This window comes from Carassius auratus, unplaced genomic scaffold (assembly GCF_003368295.1).
Source record: "Carassius auratus strain Wakin unplaced genomic scaffold, ASM336829v1 scaf_tig00215906, whole genome shotgun sequence".
Lineage (NCBI taxonomy): Eukaryota > Metazoa > Chordata > Actinopteri > Cypriniformes > Cyprinidae > Carassius > Carassius auratus.
Window position 1 is genome coordinate 85270 of NW_020528302.1, and position 20064 is coordinate 105333.

Consider the following 20064-nt stretch of genomic DNA (forward strand, 5'->3'; position numbering starts at 1 on the left):
GTAGGGCGGGGTTTCAGCCTTCGGTGGGAGTTTGATTGACAGGCGCTCTGACCAATCATAATGCATTCACACTTGATCTGAGGCGACATGCATCTCGAGATTTCGTTTTTGTGCTTCCGATTTAATATCTTTGAAGCTGCGTTACTATTTATTGCTTAAAATCGTTTTATGTAGATGTGTTACATCAAGATTCAGAAAACGGACAAAATAAAGTACCTGAACTGCTTTTTTTTTTTTTGAGTTACTTACATATAACTGAGAACAAAAAAAAAACAAAACAAAAAAAAAATCGTTTATCTTAAATAATATGCTTTTTTTCACTCCAGAGGGCAATTTCTAGTCATTATAAAACACAGTGTTCACTTTTAATAGAGGACGTCTCACACTTCATATAAAGACATTTTACCGAAAATATGAAAATATTCAAAATAAAAATTAAAACTATAAAAGATACTACAATAATTCTGATGTGATGGCATTTTTACTAATTAATATGATTCAAGAACATTTCTTTATATTTTTTTGGAGGGGGGGGGTCTAAAATGAATTCCCTTGAAAGGAAACCCAAGAAAAGACAACGTTTGCTGTTTTAAAAGAGACGTATTACTGTCCTTTTATTATTCCAGCTGATAAAAACAGAAGATACAACACTTAAGATTTCAAAACATGACAAGAAAACAAATTCACAATCCCTGCACATACAGACAGAAGCGACCGATGATAAAAACTCAAAACAATAAAAAATATATCCATGAAAGTGATGAGTGGCTGGATGCAGGGATGTGTGTGTGTTCACGGGTCACAGGACGATGATGAAGAGAGAGAGAGAGATATTGCTGTTGTCAGATTCTCCATGCAGATGAAACACAAGCATCACTCGCTCTGTTCCTCCAGACCTGCTCCACACACACACACACACACACACGCACACACACACACACACACACACGTGTCATGTTTCTAACACACAGCAGCTCTGCAGGAGAACATGCACACGTCCCGTTATCTCTCATTCGTAGCCTTCATCTCCCAGTTTGAGTCGTTCTGCAACACAACCGTGAGTCAATAACACAGTTCAGGAAACTAACTGAAAGATTTCAGATTTTTTCCCCTTATTATTCTGAGTTCAAGTTGCACAGTTTGTGTCTTCTGTCACAGAATTAAAAAAAGAAGAAGGTAATTACAACTTTTCTCTCAATTATCTCACAATTCAGGCTTTTTCAGAGTTTAGATCTGTCTGCTCTGACTCGTCTTCTCAGAATCCAGACATTAACTCAGAAAAGGTCAAATTATGAGATATAAAGGTGCATATTCCCTTTTCTTCTCTCCCTGTGGAGGAAACAGACATCCCTCAGAACTGCTGATGTTCTCACACACACACACACACACACACTTGGTCCAGTATGAGGGCTGTAGTCCTGAGTCAGTCTGAGGAACACGTCCTCCCCGGCGTGCCGTCCGTCTCACACACACACACACACACACACACACACACACACACACACACACACGGGAGGCGGGTGATGATGATGGCGCTGCTCTCAGGAGTAGATGGTGATGACCTCACTTCCTCCTCCTCGGACCAGCAGCACTCGCTCCAGACCCTCGGTCAGCACCTCCAGGAACTCCATATCTGTGAGGAGCTCGGTCAAGGACAAACACTGACACCAGAAGAACATCTGAACAGGATGTGCAAAACCCATAACACCTTAAAAAACCTCATTGATTAATGGTCCAGGATACAGTTCTCGTCCCCCTCAGGGTTCTTGGGCGGCCCGGGCATGTTGAGCAGGACCAGCCGGGCATCATGGGATTTGTTGACGATCACCTCGTTGAGTTTGACAGCGGTGTGCATCCGCCGCACATTGGACTGATCTCTGTGACGTGAGGAGCACAAGCCATTACACCATGACACCTCACAAACACACACTGAGTGTAATGTGGTGTGGAGACTCACGGGCGTATGTTGAGCATGTCTCTGAAGCCCTCGGGGGTGCTGCAGGCCGAGGCCGTGTGTGTGTGTGTGTGTGTGTTGCTCCTCAGCTGCAGGGCCTTGTCTCTGGTCCAGGTCATGTGAACACGTCTGTACTCTGCGCTGCGGTCTCCTGCGCCGTCCGTGTCCTCGTCCTCGTCCGAGCCGATGCTGGTCAGACGCAGCATTGAGTTCCTGTCCTTGACCAGCTGCGCCTGCGCACACACACACACACACACACACACACTCAGAGACTGAACACACTCACAGCCTTCACTGCGCTCACACACTCACACACTGCGTTCTCTTATATTTGTCAATGGCTTTTAAACATTCATTTTCATTATTTTCTGTTTGAATTAATTTTAGCGCTTCAATTTTAACTCATTTTCTTTTAGTTGCCAAGGATTGATTTCTAATTCCTGGCTAAGTACAATTACAGATTCTATTAATTGTTATCGTATAATTTAAAATGTAAAAATGTAGTTATTGTTAATGTTTATTTTAGTTTTAAATCAAAATGTTAATTGTTTCATTGAAACGTCACAGCTGGATATTCCACTGTTATAATATTTATCAATATTTTAAATTAAATTTATTTTTCTATTTTCAGTTAGCACTTTTGTCATTTGTCTTAGATCATGATATTTATTTTTAACATATCTATTTCTTGTAATTGTACTACTTCTTTTACGTCTAATTTAAGTAGTTAACATGTAATTAACACCTAAAATATATTTCATTAACTTTTATTGTTATATCTTCAGTTTTCATTTTAATTTGAGTTATTTTTTTATATAAGTTTCATGAACTTTTATTCAGTTTTTAAATATATTTTGTTTACAGTTTTCATATAACCTGTTAGGTTTAGTCATTGTAATACTATAACAAAAGAATCTTTATTTGTATTTATTTCAGTTAAGGTTCCGTTGCTTGTATCTCAGTCACTCAAACAGTTGTTCGGCTGAGCTAGATTAGGGACAGTCACATGCACACACAGACGCTCTCTAAACACCAACACAACTCTCTACAGAAGCGCTGTCTACGGCTGAAGATCGGAGTGAAGTGAGCACTTACGTCATCAAAGCTCCAGCGCACTCGCTAGAGACAGAGACCAGACGAGAGGAGTGTGAGTGTGTGTGTGAGCGGAGGAAGCGTGTGTGTGTCCAGTGTGTCTGCACACTCACCTCTTTCTCACGGTCAGACTTGGAGAGACGCATCTGCCGCAGCATCTGTGACCTCTGCTCCATCATCAGCGTCCGCTCGTACGTGTACGCACTGATGTCACTGTCGTGCTGAAACACACACACACTTACACCAGCGAGCGAAATCACTGCCCAATCTAAACACTGAAAATATACAGAAAAATCACTATATGCGCAATCCTTGATTTTATCATTTTAAACAAGCCCAAAATGCACCGGGACTCTTATTTTGAAATGTTTTTGAATCAGATAGATTTTAGTCACTATACGTGCTTTTGTCTAGAGGTCGACTGATGTAGTAGTTTTACTGATTAATCGGCACCGATACTTGATTCCTGGAACAATCGGTTATTGGCAGAAATCCATGCCGATAGTTTTTGTGGGTTAATTCACAGTTTAGCGCGTATGACACTCGCGGTGATTTCAGCATCTGTTCATCTCTCTGAATGAGGATGAAAACACATGAAGAACATCTCCACAACTGCTCTGAGAGTCACTTCATGAGCATCTGACGACTAGCATCATATCAAATGCACAGAACTGTAAAGGTATTCACTGTAACACGTCAAAATAAAAGTCCGGGTTTGAACTTTATTGTTCAGAAGAATGTACATCATCTACTACTACTGAAATGAAACAATCATTATTTTTTTAAGGATTAATAACAAAACCATCATTAGGCTTCTTTAAGAGAAAAAATAAAATGGATTAAGTTGTGTTGTGTTCAAATAATTAGACAAGCTAAAACACAGAATTTGGTAACAAAAAAAAAAATGGTGAGAAAAAATAAAATATTTCACAGGGCCCTAATCATGTAATTTTTGTTAAACTTTTATTAAATTGATATGAAAATGTTTACGTTTCATGATCCAATTAATTAGATTTGCTTTGCTTTATGATTAATAAACTTCAATTTAACTATTAAAAAGGAGAGGAGAAAAATTCAAATGGAAAAAACAGAATTTGGAAAAAAATCTAATGGATTTTATGAAAACATTAAACTGATTTCATAGGGCCCTATTAGAGTGTGGAAATTTCTACATTTACCATTACTATTATTACTACTTTTATTATTAATACTACTACTACTAGTATGGTTCTGTCACTTTGTTTTATGTTTGTTTCTTGTGTCTAGTGTCAGCACATGGCCTTGTTAGTTGTTTTCTCGGACATGTGCTCCTTTAACCCCTCCACCTTGTTTCCTCTTTACCACACCCTCTTGTTACCCTAGTTGGTCTAATTGTGCTCACCTGTCCCTCTTTCATTTTCCTCCCTATTTATAGTGCACCTTACCCTTTTGTGTTTGGTGGTCCGTGGTCATTCTCACCCCCTCTGTCTGTGGCTGAATATGTGTCCGTGTCTCCCTGTCTGGTTGTTCTTGTGCCCTTGTTTCATCTAGTCCTTTATTTGAAAGTTTTAGTGATTTTGTGTTTTATCATTTTTTAGAAAAATGTTTTTATTAACCTTTGTTTACATTATTTACTTTTTATGATTCTATTTAGCTTTAATTTATTTACTTTCTTCAGTTTTAGTAACTTTATTCCTTTACCTCTAACTTATTTCAGTTCATTGCCAAGATAAACATTTTAAATTTTCAGTGTTTATATTTATTTTAAGCTTGACATCAAACTATTTAATTTTAATGTTCATTTATTTATTATTATTTTTTTATAATAACAGTTTCAGTTAACGATAATCAGAGTTATTGAGGTACCATTATAGTTTTTATCAAAACTTCAAATCAGTTTTTATATTTATGTTTTCATGTTAATTTGAGTAGTTTTATTGTATTTCCAGTAACAACACGCTCTTAGACGTAATTCAGTGAATGTATTGGAGGTTCTGAGGTATTTATATTTGGAGGTCAGGAGGCTTATCTGAAAGCTAATCTGAGTGTTAGCAGGATGATAATAGCAGGATCAGATTAATAACAGGATTGGAGCGTGTTTGGTGTGTAATAACAGAAGGTATTCACCATCTCCACCACCTCCACGTAGGCATCGATGCGCAGGTGATACAGGAAGGTGGCCAGATCCTTCTTCATCTGGATGGAGTTGTCTTCCATCTGAGCCACGGTAAAGATCCTCATGGAGCACTTCCTCCACACCTGACACAAGCACAGAGGGTTAGCGCTAGTGTTAGCGGGTCAGAGAGACACACACACACACACACACACACCTTGTGCTGGCGCAGCAGGAAGGGCAGCAGCATCAGCATCCCTCCGTCGTGGACGATCCACCACACGTCGATGAAGCCTTCAGTGCACGGCTCAGAGTTACTGGGGAACAGAGAGATGTTCTTGGGCACCAGAAGAGCCAGATGAGCCGTGGTGGTGACCCGTACCGTGTCTGAGACAACACACACACACAGAACATCATCAGAACACACACATCACACACACACACACTACACACAGAGCATCATCAGAACATTAACTACCACTACACTACACTGGAGCTGGATCATTACCTGCATCTAACACTTTAAAAACATTAGTTACTTAACATACAATACATGGCAGGACATTAAATGTAAATGTAAAATCAAACTTTTTTTGGCTACTTCTAATTACGGTTTATTTTAACTTCACTGCAAACAAAAGTTAGTACAGGAATACCAAAAATTTTACAAAATAAAAACAAATTCTAATAACGCTCGAGTCATTATATTCATGCATATTAAGTGATTTTGCATTGGTTTGAATGGTCACAATTGTGAACATCTATAAGAAGTAAAGCGATTATCGGTCCATCTTCAGTGTCTTGAATGACTGTCTGGTGTTTGTGTGTTAATTTTGGAGCTTGTTGATCTAAATCCCCATGCAGTGGTATTATAAACTCAAGCGGTTTGTGTGTGACTCACTGATGAAGGTCTTCCAGCTCTGAGGGTCTTCGCTCTGTCTCCAGGCGTCCGGCCAGCCCATGACCACAGTGTTGTGCCTCATGCCACCCAAACCGCTGGACTGGATCATGTGACTGATGCCCTCGCGCGGCTTCTGTGTCACTATGCACTGGACGAAGCCCTTCACGCGCTCCTTCTCCATCAGATGCTTGAGCGTCTGACACACACACACACACACACACACAGAGAGAGAGAGAGAGACACGTGTCTGGTGGCGCTCAGGTCACATGATCTGCACTGAACCAGTGATAAACACCTGCTCGGCGGCCAGAGCCTCGCCGTAGGTCTGCAGGAAGTTCCCCGGGATGACGGTCCCCACGATGGTCAGACCCTTCCCTGCTTTGAGCTGAGAGGCGAAGGTCAGCAGACGCGGATGTTTGACGTGAGCGTCTTCATCCAGCTTCAGCAACACCAGCAGCTGAGGCCTGAGTAACAAGACTTTACATTTATTTGATCACACACACAAACAAATACTTCTGATAATTATATCAAATTACTAATCCTTACTGAAATAAGCATAAAACGGTTGTCAATATTAAAATAAAAAATGTGATTGCATAATTTATAATACATTGGCCCTCCAATATATATTTTACAAATGACCATTAATAAAAATATTTAAATTATAATAGAAATACTTAAGAAGCACAAATAATAGCTCTATGAAATTATTACCATCTTTTTAGTACTAAAATAAGCATAAAACATAAGCATTAAGCATGAAAAGCATTAAATGTAATGATTTATAACATAGTTCCTCTAATGTATATTTCAGCACCGACCATGAGAAATATTTATAAAAAAAAATTGTTGTTGTAAATTTTTTAAAAATTATGTGAAAATCAATCATTAAATTGAATTATTTCTATACATGTATGCAAGCATTAAAATACAGCATACATGTATAGTGTGAGATAACACAGTGGTTTAATGTGTGAGTGTATATTTGTTTATGTATGTATGAGAGTGTGTGTGAGAGTGTGTGTGTGTGTACCTCCAGTTCTTGGTGTGCGGTGGACCTTCCTCCAGCCGGAGCAGAGCGAACCGAGCCGCACTGAGAGACAGACCTCTGATCCCATCACCCCACTCCTTCTCCGCCCTGAACACACACACATGATTAATACTCAAACACACACACACACACACACACAATTAATACTCAACACACACACACAAAATTAATACTCACACACGATTCACACACACACACACACACACACACACACACACACACACACACACGATTAATACTCACACACACATACACAAACATGATTAATACTAACATACTATTAATACTCACACACATACATGATTAATACTCACACACACGATTAATACTCAAACACACATACACACGATTAATACTCACACACACACACACATGATTAATACTCACACACAGACACGATTAATACTCACACATATACATGATTAATACTCACACACACATACACGATTAATACTCACACACACATATACACAATACTCACACATGATTAATACTCACACACATACATGATTAATAATCACACACACATACACAATTAATACTCACACACACACATATACACAATACTCACACGATTAATACTCACACACACATAATACACACACACGATTAATACTCAGACACACCTAAATTATTAATACTCACACACACATACACAATACTCACACACAATTAATACTCACAAACACATAAATGATTAATACTCACACATACACAATACTCACACACGATTAATACTCACACACACATATACACAATACTCACACACGATTAATACTCACGCACATACACGATTAATACTTACACACATACATACATTATTGATACTCAAACACACATATACACAATACTCACACACGATTAATACTCACACACACATACACGATTTAAACTCACACACACACATACACGATTAATACTCACACACACATAAATGATTAATACTCACACATACACAATACTCACACACAATTAATACTCACACACACATACACAATTAATACTCACACACATACACGATCAATACTTATACACAATTAATACTCTCAAATACACAATACTCACACACGTATCCACGATTAATACTCACACACGATTAATACTCACACACACATATACACAATACTCACAAACAATTAATACTCACGCACATACACGATTAATACTTAGACACATACATAAATTTTTAATACTCAAACACACATACACGATTAATACTCACACACACATACATGATTAATACTCTCAAATACACAATACTCACACACATACACAATTAATACTCACACAAGATTAATACTCGCACACATTTACACAATACTCACACACAATTAATACTCACGCACATACACGATCAATACCTACACACATACATACATTATTAATACTCAAACACCCATACACACAATTAATACTCACGCACGATTAATACACACACACGCGATTAATACTCAACACACACACACAATTAATACTCACACACGATTAATACACACACACGCGCGATTAATATTCATACACATACATGATTAATACTAACACACGATTAATACTCACACACATACACGATTAATACACACACGATTAATACTCAAACACACATACACACGATTAATGCTCACACACACACACACATACATGATTAATACTCACACACACACATACACGATTAATACACATATACATTAATACTCACACACACATACACGATTAATACTCACACACATATATACACAATACTAACACACGATTAATACTCACACACATACATGATTAATACTCACACACACATACACAATTAATACTCACACACACATATACACAATACTCACACACGATTAATAGTCACACACACATATACACAGTACTCACACACGATTAATACTCTCTCACACACACACAGACAGGGCACCAGTTTCCAAGGTGACATACCCGTGGTACTCGATGTACTTGTAGATCATGCCGGCGATCACCATGGCAACAATGGCATAGTACCACGAGGAAATGAACATGAGAGCCAGACAGATTATCATGCCTAGAAACGACAGCGTCCTGACGACCACAGTAAACAACATCATCAGACAGGAAAACACCCGCAGAGTGTGTGTGTGTGTGAGAGAGAGAGAGTGTGTGTGTGTGTGAGCGAGTGTGTCTGTAAGTGTGTAAGTGTGTGTGTTACCAGTGGTAGTAGGAGAAGCGTGGTCTCCAGTTGGGCGTCCTGAGCAGCGTCTGCAGAGCACAGGCCAGATTCACAAACAGGTAACACATCAGGAAGAACCTGCGGACGGATAACATCATCACACCACACTCCAGCATTAGAGCACACTGACATTACAGCCTTCATGAACATCAGTTCAGAGTTTAAAATGTCTCACATGGAGAGAATGGGAGCGACGAGGTCCAGTGAAGCGATGAGGATCCCCAACTCCGCCAGAACTGCAGTCAGCAGAAGAGCCCATGTAGGCTCGCCGTTAGCCTTACCGTGACCGAACACCTGCAGACACACGGCAGACACCACCATCTGAACACTGGAGCTGACACATGATGCGTTCCTTCACATCAAACTCTAGTTTCAGCAGCACATGACCTCCAATTATTAGTCTGATTTTAACTACTTGTTTGGTTAAGTAAGAATCTCAAAATGGATTCATGTAGAGCTGAATAACTATATGCATTTATATTCCAATTCTTAGAAGCTGTCAATGATTTATTTGGCTGAATATTGAAGATGTCAATGTTTCATGTGTATTTATTGTGTCTATAGCTCTCTTTCTGTAACTGTGGAACTGAAAATGAAAGTAAAAAAGGTAAGCATGTCTCTGTGATTTGTGGGGGACGTCGTGGCCTAGTGGTTAGACAGCAGCAGCTGAAGCGGGTGGTTTGGTGAGTGTGAGCGCGTCTGACCCGCAGGAAGGGGATGATGTTGTCTTTAGCGATGGCCTGCAGGAGGCGAGGAGCTCCGGTCAGTGATTGGAGGCCGGCGCCACACGTGGAGAAAAACGAGCCAATCACGATCACCCAGGGGGAGGGCCACGAGAGCGTCCCGACCACTAGATTCCCCTTCACCGAGTCTCCGAACCTGAAACAGAGCCAGAGCCTCAGAAACAGCACACCAGTGTATCTGAAGAGAAGAGCAGTGACGCAGACTCACTTGTCTCGGAGAACGACGCCCTCCACACAGGATCCAAACAGCAGCACACAGCTCAGATCTGAGCCACACGTTCAGGAAACACACTCTGAGCATCAACTCATTCCAGCGGCTCTCACACTCACATTAACACAGAACTGATCAGTGACGGTGTGAAAGTTCATTTAATTATACAAATGTAAAGACGTTTGCTTTTTGTGCTTCTTTCATTAATAGCTTTGGATAAAGGCATCTTCATGCATGTATGTAAAATATAAATATACAACTAAAATAATGATAAAATATAAAAAAAATACTATTACAAATTATTTGAATATTTAAAATTATGCAAATGTAGAATAATAATGATTAAATTATCATATAAATCAATAATGAAAAGATCAAAACAATCAAAATAAAAATGTTACATACATGAATGTGTTGATAAACAAGTGAAAATTAACTTCCAGTATTAGATGTGTGTGACTTTGTGTAAGTTTGTCTCTGTGTGTGTGTGTGTGTGTCTGTGTGTGTGTGTTTGTGTGTGTCTCTCTGTGTGTGTGTCTCTGTGTGTGTGTGTGTGTGTGTGTGTGTGTGTGTGTATGTCTGTGTCTCTTTCTGTGTCTCTGTGTGTGTGTGTGTGTTTGTGTGTGTCTCTCTCTGTGTGTGTGTGTGTGTGTGTATGTCTGTGTCTCTTTCTGTGTCTCTGTGTGTGTGTGTGTGTTTGTGTGTGTCTCTCTCTGTGTGTGTGTGTGTGTGTGTGTTTGTGTGTGTCTCTCTCTGTGTGTGTGTGTGTGTGTGTATGTCTGTGCGTCTGTGTCTCTCTCTGTGTCTCTGTGTGTGTGTCTTTGTGTGTGTGTGTTTGTGTGTGTCTCTGTGTGTGTGTGTGTGTGTGTGTATGTCTGTGTGTCTGTGTCTCTCTCTGTGTCTGTGTGTGTGTCTCTGTGTGTGTGTGTGTGTGTTTGTGTGTGTCTCTCTGTGTTTGTGTGTGTGTGTATATGTCTGTGTCTCTCTCTGTGTCTCTGTGTGTGTGTGTGTGTCTATCTCTCTCTCTCTCTCTGTGTGTATGTCTGTGTGTCTGTCTCTCTCTCTGTGTCTCTGTGTGTGTGTGTGTCTATCTCTCTCTCTGTGTGTGTGTGTATGTGGTAGCGTCAGGATACAGACGAGGGAGGTGGTGAGGATGGCCAGGATGGTGCCGATGGGGATGGAGCGCTGGGCGTCCTTCAGATCTCCAGAGCGGTTGGATCCCGCCATGATTCCTGACACACAGAGCAGAACGAGTGATTCTGTGTCACATGACCTCAGAAGATAGCAGAGCTACACTCTCTCATTTGAGATGTATCATATATTGCTAATAAGATCCTTCATGACTGCTGTCAACGAGAGGGTCTCCTCATTACCGGTGACGGAGGGGAAGAAGATCCCGATCAGCAGCGTGAAGGAGGTGGTGATGTCAGCGAACACATAAGGGAAGTGATTGGACACGGCGTCTCTGTGGGCGGAGTGATGCGAGCCGCGCTCCAGGACGTCTCCTTTAGCCGAGTACGAGCTCCAGATGTTGTCTACACACACACACACACACACACACACACGTTAGGTGTGACCGTGAGCAGCGTCTCTGCTCCTCCACACGAGCGTCTCACCTGCGATCACGCCGCTGGAGAGCCCCGGGATGCCCTGGATCTGCGTCACGTTGTTGTGCAGGAAGTAGTCGTCGCACACGGCGCTGAGCTCGGAGCTGTTGCAGAAGTGCCTCCACAGGTCTGAGGTTGTCTCCTGCGCAGTGTCTGTGCTGTTGAAGCTCTCGCTAGCGTTAGCAGCCTCCGGCGGCGGAGGCACTAGCAGCGTCTTCACACAGAGACCGTCCTTCAGCTCGTGCTGAGACAGACTCCTGTTTCCCAGCATGCACACGCTGCACACACCAGCTCACACTCAGAGTCTGACTCTTATTATTATTACTCTCATTTATTTTTGAATGGGAGTGCAGATGACATGAGAGACTCACGGGAAGGAGGGCGGGCTGAAGGCGGACACCAGCGCTCCGGTGTAGATGGACAGGATGGACACGATCACACAGGCCAGGAACACCGACGCCAGCTTGTTGACGTATTTGACTCCCACGAACACCAGCAGACACATGAGCAGCAGGAACAGGGAGCCGTAGAGGCGCATGTTGTTCAGCATGGCCCCCGCCTCGCCGTCAGGACCGTCCGAGACGAAGATGGCCGCGCTCGGAGCGATGTACATCTGTGAAGCACAGGACGGCGGATCAGAGACTGTGAGACAGAGGTATACTGCTGTTAGAGGAGAAGATCTGCGCACCAGCAGGATCTCGATGGCCCCCAGGATGTACATGGAGCCGGCGAAGGTGGTGCCCAGATAGAAACAGGAGCCCACGGCCCCCCCGAACTCAGGCCCCAGAGATCGAGAGATCATGAAGTACGAGCCGCCCGCTGGAGGAGCGACACACGGCTCAGTTAGTCACTATGTTAACTCTACAGCAGCAGAGACACACTCACACACACACACACACACTCATCAGTCTACAGCGTTCGTCTCTTCACACACTTCTGAACTCAGCTGAACAGAAGAGAAAGTTCACCTGGCACGACTCCATTAGTAGCGATGGCACTCATAGATATCGCAGTCAGCAGCGTCTGTGTGAGAGAGACTCAGTTAACACACACAGACCTGATCCTGAGTGTGTGTGTGTGTGTGTGTGTGAGAGAGAGAGACTCACGCAGCAGCAGCAGATGAAGACGATACACAGCGCCTGCAGGACTCCGGCCGTCCCCACGACCCACGTCAGTCTGAGGAACAGAATCACCCCGAAGATGTTCTGCAGGCACGGCAGATACACGCCCATGAAGGTGCCCATCTGAGGAGACTGAACACAGGGCATCATGGGAACAACACTCAGTCAGTCAGATGCAGATGCATGTGTGTGTGTGTGTGTGTGTGTGTGTGTGTGTACCTTGCTGCTCTTGTGCTTCTCTCCGATGCTCTCGGCCTCCTCGTGCTCTTTAGCTCCCTGCATGAGGTTGGTGTAGTTCGCCAGACGATTGAGCAGAGACGACACTTTGGGACGAGTGTCCATCTCCTCCTGCACACACACACACACACATCAGATGACAGGAATATAACGTACATTCATCAAAGAGAGGGAGCAAATGGGTCAAAATAATAGAGAGATGATGAAAAGAAACGTTCAGGTTCACTCCAAAGTCTAAAAAGCTTTGCATGGAGAAAATCAATTAAATTCTGTATATTCATTAAAGTTTAACAGTAGATATTAGTGCTGTCAAAATTAGCACGCTAACACATGTTAGCAGTTTAATGCAATTATCGCGGGGCGGGGCTTAGTTTGGCCACGCCCCTCACAACTGCTGCTTCTGATTCAGTGTCTGATAACTTTATTAATCTCTGTATATTTCCTGCTCGCTGTAGCTCAATATGACATGTATTATAATGGGGTTATGAGAAGATGGTCTTAAATTAGAAGATATTTTCGAAAGTGTAGGAGCCACACTCATATCTTTATATATATATAGTATCTTATATAATTGTTCTACAAGCTCAGTGTTTCCACCGTGAGCATGGAGCGTTGTTTGTTTAATGCTGCAGTTCAAGTTTTGTCTGAATAAAGTTGAGTTATTGTCTGGAGTCTCAACAAGTCTTTCCAGATCACCTCATGCTGCATCAGCACCTCCCACAGTGGACCAGAAACATGAAGCCTGTTTTATCACTGATTGTAAAATATAAACATAAATCTTGATTGTTTTACACACACACACACACACACGGATTCGACCAACAAAGATGAGAGGTGATACTGAAAGCACAAACCTCAAACAGAGCCAGATTCCTGTCGTAGAAATCATCGTCATCAATGGCGTGAGAGTTATTGATGTAAGCACTGGACAGCTTCACACCGCCGTCACCTGACACACACACACACACACACAGACACAGCCGTTATTAATGTTTCTTAAGTTTACAGTGGGAGTGCTTGAGAAACCTGTTGGGAAACAATCATTGTACTTGTTCATTTAGTGCTGCTACTGAAACAGCCACAAGATAAAACACATCAGACGAGTAACTGAACCGGATGATGTGAAAGTTCAGAGACGGATCACATGACCTTGAGTCACCATCAGCAAACACTCTCACTTCCCCATCACACACACACACACACACACACAGGCGTAATGGTCTTTATACTGTACAAATGGTATTTTCTATCGCCCTACACACTAAACCTCCCTCACAGAAAACTCTAAGCATTTTTTATTTTCAAACAAACTCCAGTTAGTGTGTTTTTCAAGCACACACACACACACACACACACACACAGCGTTCACTTCCTGTCACACTCAAACAGAACAACACACCCTCTGCAAACATTAGGCCTCTTTTATTTCTTCCCAAAATCTGTATCTGTATTAGATTTTTCATGATTATGTTTTAATGGTTTAATTAAATTGAATCATCAAAATTCAATCAAAAGCATCTCTAATTAACTGAATTCATTAATCCAAATAAAAACAACTTATTTATTTTTGACAAATAAAGGACACTACGACTATGAGCAGAATATTCGATTATTCGTTCGGTGGGTTGACATTAGATTTTCACTTTGGAGATTCAAATCTTTTAGTTTTTCCTCTTTTTGTAACACCTGGCATCCCATCACATCAAGAGTTTTCCGACAAAGTAAATATCCTCCATATCTCTGTTTATAACACACAAAGAAGGCAGCGACTGACACATCTGTATTAGATTTATATCAGTATTTGTATTCAGAAGAGAGAAGAATATGCTCAGCCTTTCTCTCCGAAGCTTCGAGTGTTGATTACTACCGAAGCGTCGACGCTCAATAAATGGTGCTCGGACCACCCCAAAACATCACCACAGAGACAGACCGTGCAGGAATTTGCATGAGCTCGCACACACACACACACACACACACACACACACACACACACACACCTGTCGCTGTGTTATTCACTGAGGCGTGTCATCCACATGTGAAGCTCTTAAAGCAACATAATGAGTAGTAAGTGTGTGTGATTGTGCCAAACAAGCGTGTGTGTGTGTGTGTGTGTGTGTGTGTGTGGGAGCGTCGCAGCTAAACTCACATGACAGTCAGCATTACATAATTTCTCTGAAACCAACTTCCTGTTTCATAATGATGATGTTGCACATTGTGAGTCACACCCTCTTTAGGGCACACTGCGCAGGATGGACCTCTACTACACTTCACTGATACGATCATAGGTTTGAAGGAAAATAGTCAAAAGATCATCACGTAAAACCTAAAGACGTGTGTGCTCAAAAAATAAAAGTTCTTTCCTAAATGAGTTTAAGTTGAATTAAGTGGTAGATAAAGCTTACTGTGTAAGTCAAATGGCAATAATAATAATAATAATATAATATAAAAGCCATAAGCTGTGGTTACCAGTGACGTATATGAGCTGAGGGCGTTGTTAGGTTCACGCCGTGACTAAAACCCCCTCATCTCTTATATATTCACTGTAAACCACGGCTTCACAGGGATTATTGTGTTTATTAAACGGTTATTCCATATACGTGGTAAGGTTTCACAAAATAAAAGAGAGCAGAGAAAGTGTAAAGATGTTAATAACAACAGTATTCTTCACCAAACAATGTAGCTCCTCAGAAACGGTTGTGGTTACAACAGAGTGGTTGCCAAGCAACACACAGCAGTAAACAAAGGTGTTTGTTACATTGTAATCTACAACAGCTTTGAACGTGGCTCAGCCAATCAGAGTTAAGGACTGAACCATACACTTCATATACTCTATTATATTATATTACATTACTAATAATACATTAGAGATAAATCCTAATAATAAATGTGTGATGTTCATTAATCATCAAGTAGAAAGAGCAAAAGTCTCACGGGTGCAGATGGTTTCATTCACAGCGTTTGAAGTTTAACTCTACAGATGTGTAGCGCTCTCTAAATTAATCATTTCAAAATATTCTTGCTTTATACTGAGATCAGTGCTAACTAAAACTTAAACTATTTAAAACAGTTGTTCTTATTTTAAAGTTGAAATAAAATATAAACATCAGATGAAAAACTTTAAGTGAAGAACTAAAACAAATTAGGAACATTACCTTGGCAAATTATAGACATGAAATAAATATTTAAAGTGAAAAGCTTTTCAACATTAATAAATACTATAACTATAATTATTTTAATCACACAAAAAAAAATTGCTGCCGTTATCTTCATGAGTTATTTCTCATGAAATTATTTATTTATTGTTATAAATGAATGTATTTGAGCTGATTCAGTGATATTTAATAATATTTTTGACTTGAATAGCTGCTCGGATTGAGTTGGGGAGGTCATTCCACCAGGAGGGAACATTTAATTTAAAAGTCCTTAAAAGTGACTTTGTGCTTCTTTGGGATGAACAATCAAGCGACGATCACTTGCGTGTATTCTTTTTTGGCTCATTAAAAATTAATCTTGCTGCCGCGTTCTGAATTAATTGTAAAGGTTTGTTAGAAACTGGCTGGAAGACCTGCAGAGAGAGCATTGCAATAGTCCAGCCTGGACAGAACAAGAGCTTGAACAAGGAGTTGTGCAGCATGTTCTGAAAGAAAGGGCTTGATCTTCTTGATGTTGAATAAAGCAAATCTGCAGGATCAGACAGTTTTAGCAATGTGGTCTGGTTGGCAAGATTGAGTTGAAGGTGATGGTCCATCATCCAGGAAGAAATGTCTGTTAGACAAGCTGAGATGCGAATAGCTACCGTCGGATCATCAGGACGGAATGAGAGGTAGAGTTGAGTATCATCAGCATAGCAGTGGTATGAAAAGCCATGTTTCTGAATGACAGAACCTAATGATGCCATGTAGACAGAGAAGAGAAGTGGTCCAAGAACTGAGCCCTGAGGCACCCCAGTAGTTAGATGTTGAGACTTGGACACCTCACCTCTCCAAGATACTTAAGTTTTAAGTATAAATATTTGCTTCCAAATGGAAGACCTCTTAAATTATCTTTAAGATGTGTTTTAAAGTTTAAGATACAGTTTTTATGACCTTTAATTTGATCAAATTGAATTGAAGAGGATTTAAGGAGCAGCAGGAGCCATGGAAGAAAATCTCAGATGTTCGCTTGTGTAAAGACCAAATGATAGTCACTTGTCATAGCCATAACCATTGAATTTACTATATAACGTCACGTAATTTGCCAAATTTTAGATAAATCAAAAGGAGGTCAGCACGTGAACATGATCTCTAGAACTGCTCTGAGAGTCACTTCATGAACATTTTACTGTTTGAGTAAAACTATCGTCAAATATAAGCATACAAAAAAAGCAACCCGTCAAAATAAAAGTCCGGTTTAACTTGAAGAAACCGTGACAGAAATATTATTAATGTAATGATAAATAATACAATTATTATTAATACATTATCTTTAAAGGAATATTTACTGTAATTTATTTAGCAGAAAAATGCAAGTACACGACATAATTATTTTTCTATGGGGAAAATATAATATACAATTTTATATATATATATATATTATTAAAATCAATTAGAGATGCTTTTGATTCTTCGTATTTCCTGAATCCATTCAAATGGAATCCATAAAAAAAAAATATTTCATAGGGCCTTTAAACTAGTAAACTTTTAATAAATTGTGGTTTAATTTTGTAAGTTTCATGATTTAAAAATTATTAGGACATGCTTTGATGAATAAAATTTAACTCAAACATTAAAACAGAGTCTAGAAAAGTGAAAAAGACAAGAAAACAAACCTGAATCTAGAAAAATTAAAAAGGCAAAACCAGATTTCACAGGTTTTTCGTATAATCAGATCATATCCAGTGAAACACTGAACTCTTCATCCTCACAGTCATCTATCATCCCTGTAGAGAGAGAGAGAGAGAGAGACATAGAGAAGACTGAGAGTGAGAGAGAGAGCGGGCGAGTCTCACCGTGCTCCAGGTGACTGCGCTCAGGTGTGTCGGCCCCTGCGGAGGTGGTGACTCCTGCGGACGTCTCGCTGCGGTTCACGCTCTCCCTGGAGCCGAAGCGGACTCTGCTGGAGCGAGAGCTGATGTCTGGAGACGTGTCCGGCAAGTCCTCAGCTCGGGTCGGTGTGACGGTGAAGCGCACGGACGAGGCCATGGCTTCCCGCGGCTGCGGTGGCTCCGACAGGGTGACGGCTCCGGGGTCCTGCGGCGGAGACGGGTGGAGCGACTCAGCTCACGGTGCACGGAGGAGAGCACACGGCCCGATGCATCGCCACGAGACTCTGTGTGTGTGTGTGTGTGTGATCTACGACCCCTCTGTGCTCACCGGACGAGAGATGGTTTAATCTGGACAGCACATGCAGTGGTGATGGTGTGCATTCAGTGCTAATATCTCCTGAAAACAGCTGATTTGAGCTCAGAACAGCTCGTGTGGCTTGAATCTGGTTTCTGACGCGTCAGCAGAGAGTTTGGCACGTAATGAAAACCTCTGACAGCGAATGAAAAATGACCCTTCCTCTACTGGAGTGCAAAATAAATGAAGGCTGATTAATAGAGAACGCTGTCATGACCGACACAGTGATGTGACGGATAAACACGTGTGTGTGTGTGTGTGTGTGTGAGAGAGAGAGAGTGACAGGGAAAGAGAAACAGAACAAACACACAGTCAGTATATAAAGCAGAATACTAAACTAAAGACAGGTTTAAAGTGGTTCAAACCGGTCACTGGGTGCTTCAGTCTGAGTCAGACGGACTATATATGTTTATCTTACACATACAGTATCTCATTGACTATTTTACTTACATCATTTCATATTTATATTATTTTATCTGTAAATAAAAATTCATGTGTTATTTATTTGCAAAAATATATATTTTATCCATATTATTTACAGATAAAATGATGTATACATATGTGTGTTTTCTGCCAAGGAATAAAACAATTATGTTAACATATTTAGACATATTGCCATATATGTAACATTTATGTAGATACATATTCATAATATTTGTATATCTATTACATGTAGAAGCACGCGCGCGCACACACACACGCACATCTATTATGGCCCTTGTGAGACAGTGTTTCTGGGCACCGCAGTGAGTCGTCACGGTGATCTCATCAGTGTATCACCGGAGCAGGTCTTTACGGTGTGACGCCTAGACTCTGCTCGTGCCGTCCGCACTGCTGTCTCTGTAGTGCGCGAGTCAACACTGCAGTCTCTGTAGTGCGCGAGGTCACAAACCGGCCGTTAACGTTAGTTCCTGCGACACTTTCTTCGAGACACAGACGGCACCTGAGCGCCTCCATTAAGCCAATTATAATAAGATCACAGACACACACCGGACAGCGGCTCGAATCGGCCAGACTGTCACATATTTATCGCTATAAACGCTTTATATAACTAATAAACCGGGTTACCTCAGAAGACGCGCGCTTGAGATTCGAGGGCATAAACACACAAACCCGCATTAACGGTCACATCACGCGCTCCCGATAAACACGACCGGCTCGTGTCAGCGTGCAGACGCTCGCTTACCTCGGGACTACCGCCACGGGGCCGTAAAGACCGGCTTCCAGCTGGACAGAGGAAATACAGTCCGGTTATCGCTTTGGTTTCGGAGCTTCAAAATCAGCACGTTTGACTGACTACTAGCGTAAAGCGCGCTCCCGAGGCGCATGCTCTTTGGCGCCATGACGTAGGCACGCAGGATGCATCGCAGGGAAATGTAGTTCGCAGCATCATACTGTTATTACTAGCGTTTCATTTTTAATTAGTATTATTATTTAAATGGAATTGTTAACATTAAAAAAGAAAAACATAAAAAAA

At 41.1% G+C, this 20064-nt stretch overlaps 1 protein-coding gene across 3 annotated transcripts; it reads right to left on the minus strand.

Moving 5' to 3' along the window:
* Positions 1-580: 580 nt before the first annotated feature.
* Positions 581-19930, minus strand: LOC113096275 (solute carrier family 12 member 6-like). 3 transcript variants are annotated; one of them, XM_026261632.1, is made up of 26 exons: positions 19774-19930; positions 18197-18794; positions 14064-14158; positions 13192-13320; positions 12958-13104; positions 12820-12874; positions 12540-12670; positions 12223-12464; positions 11861-12129; positions 11618-11779; positions 11378-11476; positions 10242-10299; positions 9995-10169; positions 9466-9584; positions 9270-9368; positions 9023-9142; positions 7073-7177; positions 6335-6503; positions 6040-6235; positions 5356-5525; positions 5153-5284; positions 3160-3267; positions 1958-2187; positions 1744-1877; positions 1512-1633; positions 581-1481 (listed from the first exon to the last, which is right to left on the minus strand). In XM_026261632.1, the coding sequence occupies exons 2-25, from the start codon at positions 18387-18389 to the stop codon at positions 1542-1544; spliced, it is 3429 nt and encodes a 1142-aa protein (XP_026117417.1). In that variant the 5' UTR covers positions 18390-18794; positions 19774-19930; the 3' UTR covers positions 581-1481; positions 1512-1541. The 3 variants fall into 3 exon arrangements, with proteins under 3 accessions (XP_026117417.1, XP_026117416.1, XP_026117415.1); XM_026261631.1 differs by having other exon boundaries at positions 581-1464; positions 1495-1633; XM_026261630.1 differs by having other exon boundaries at positions 581-1633.
* Positions 19931-20064: the final 134 nt, after the last annotated feature.

What these genes read in the sequence shown, in the direction of transcription:
- LOC113096275 (XM_026261632.1), bottom strand. Translation starts at nt 18,389, where the DNA reads ATGGCCTCGTCCGTGCGCTTCACCGTCACACCGACCCGAGCTGAGGAC. An exon ending in GGAATCTGGCTCTGTTTGAG is followed by an intron (nt 13,321 to 14,063) that starts GTTTGTGCTTTC and finishes GTGTGTGTGCAG; the next exon opens with GAGGAGATGGACACTCGTCC. An exon ending in AAGTACATCGAGTACCACGG is followed by an intron (nt 7,178 to 9,022) that starts GTATGTCACCTT and finishes GTGTGTGTTCAG; the next exon opens with GGCGGAGAAGGAGTGGGGTG.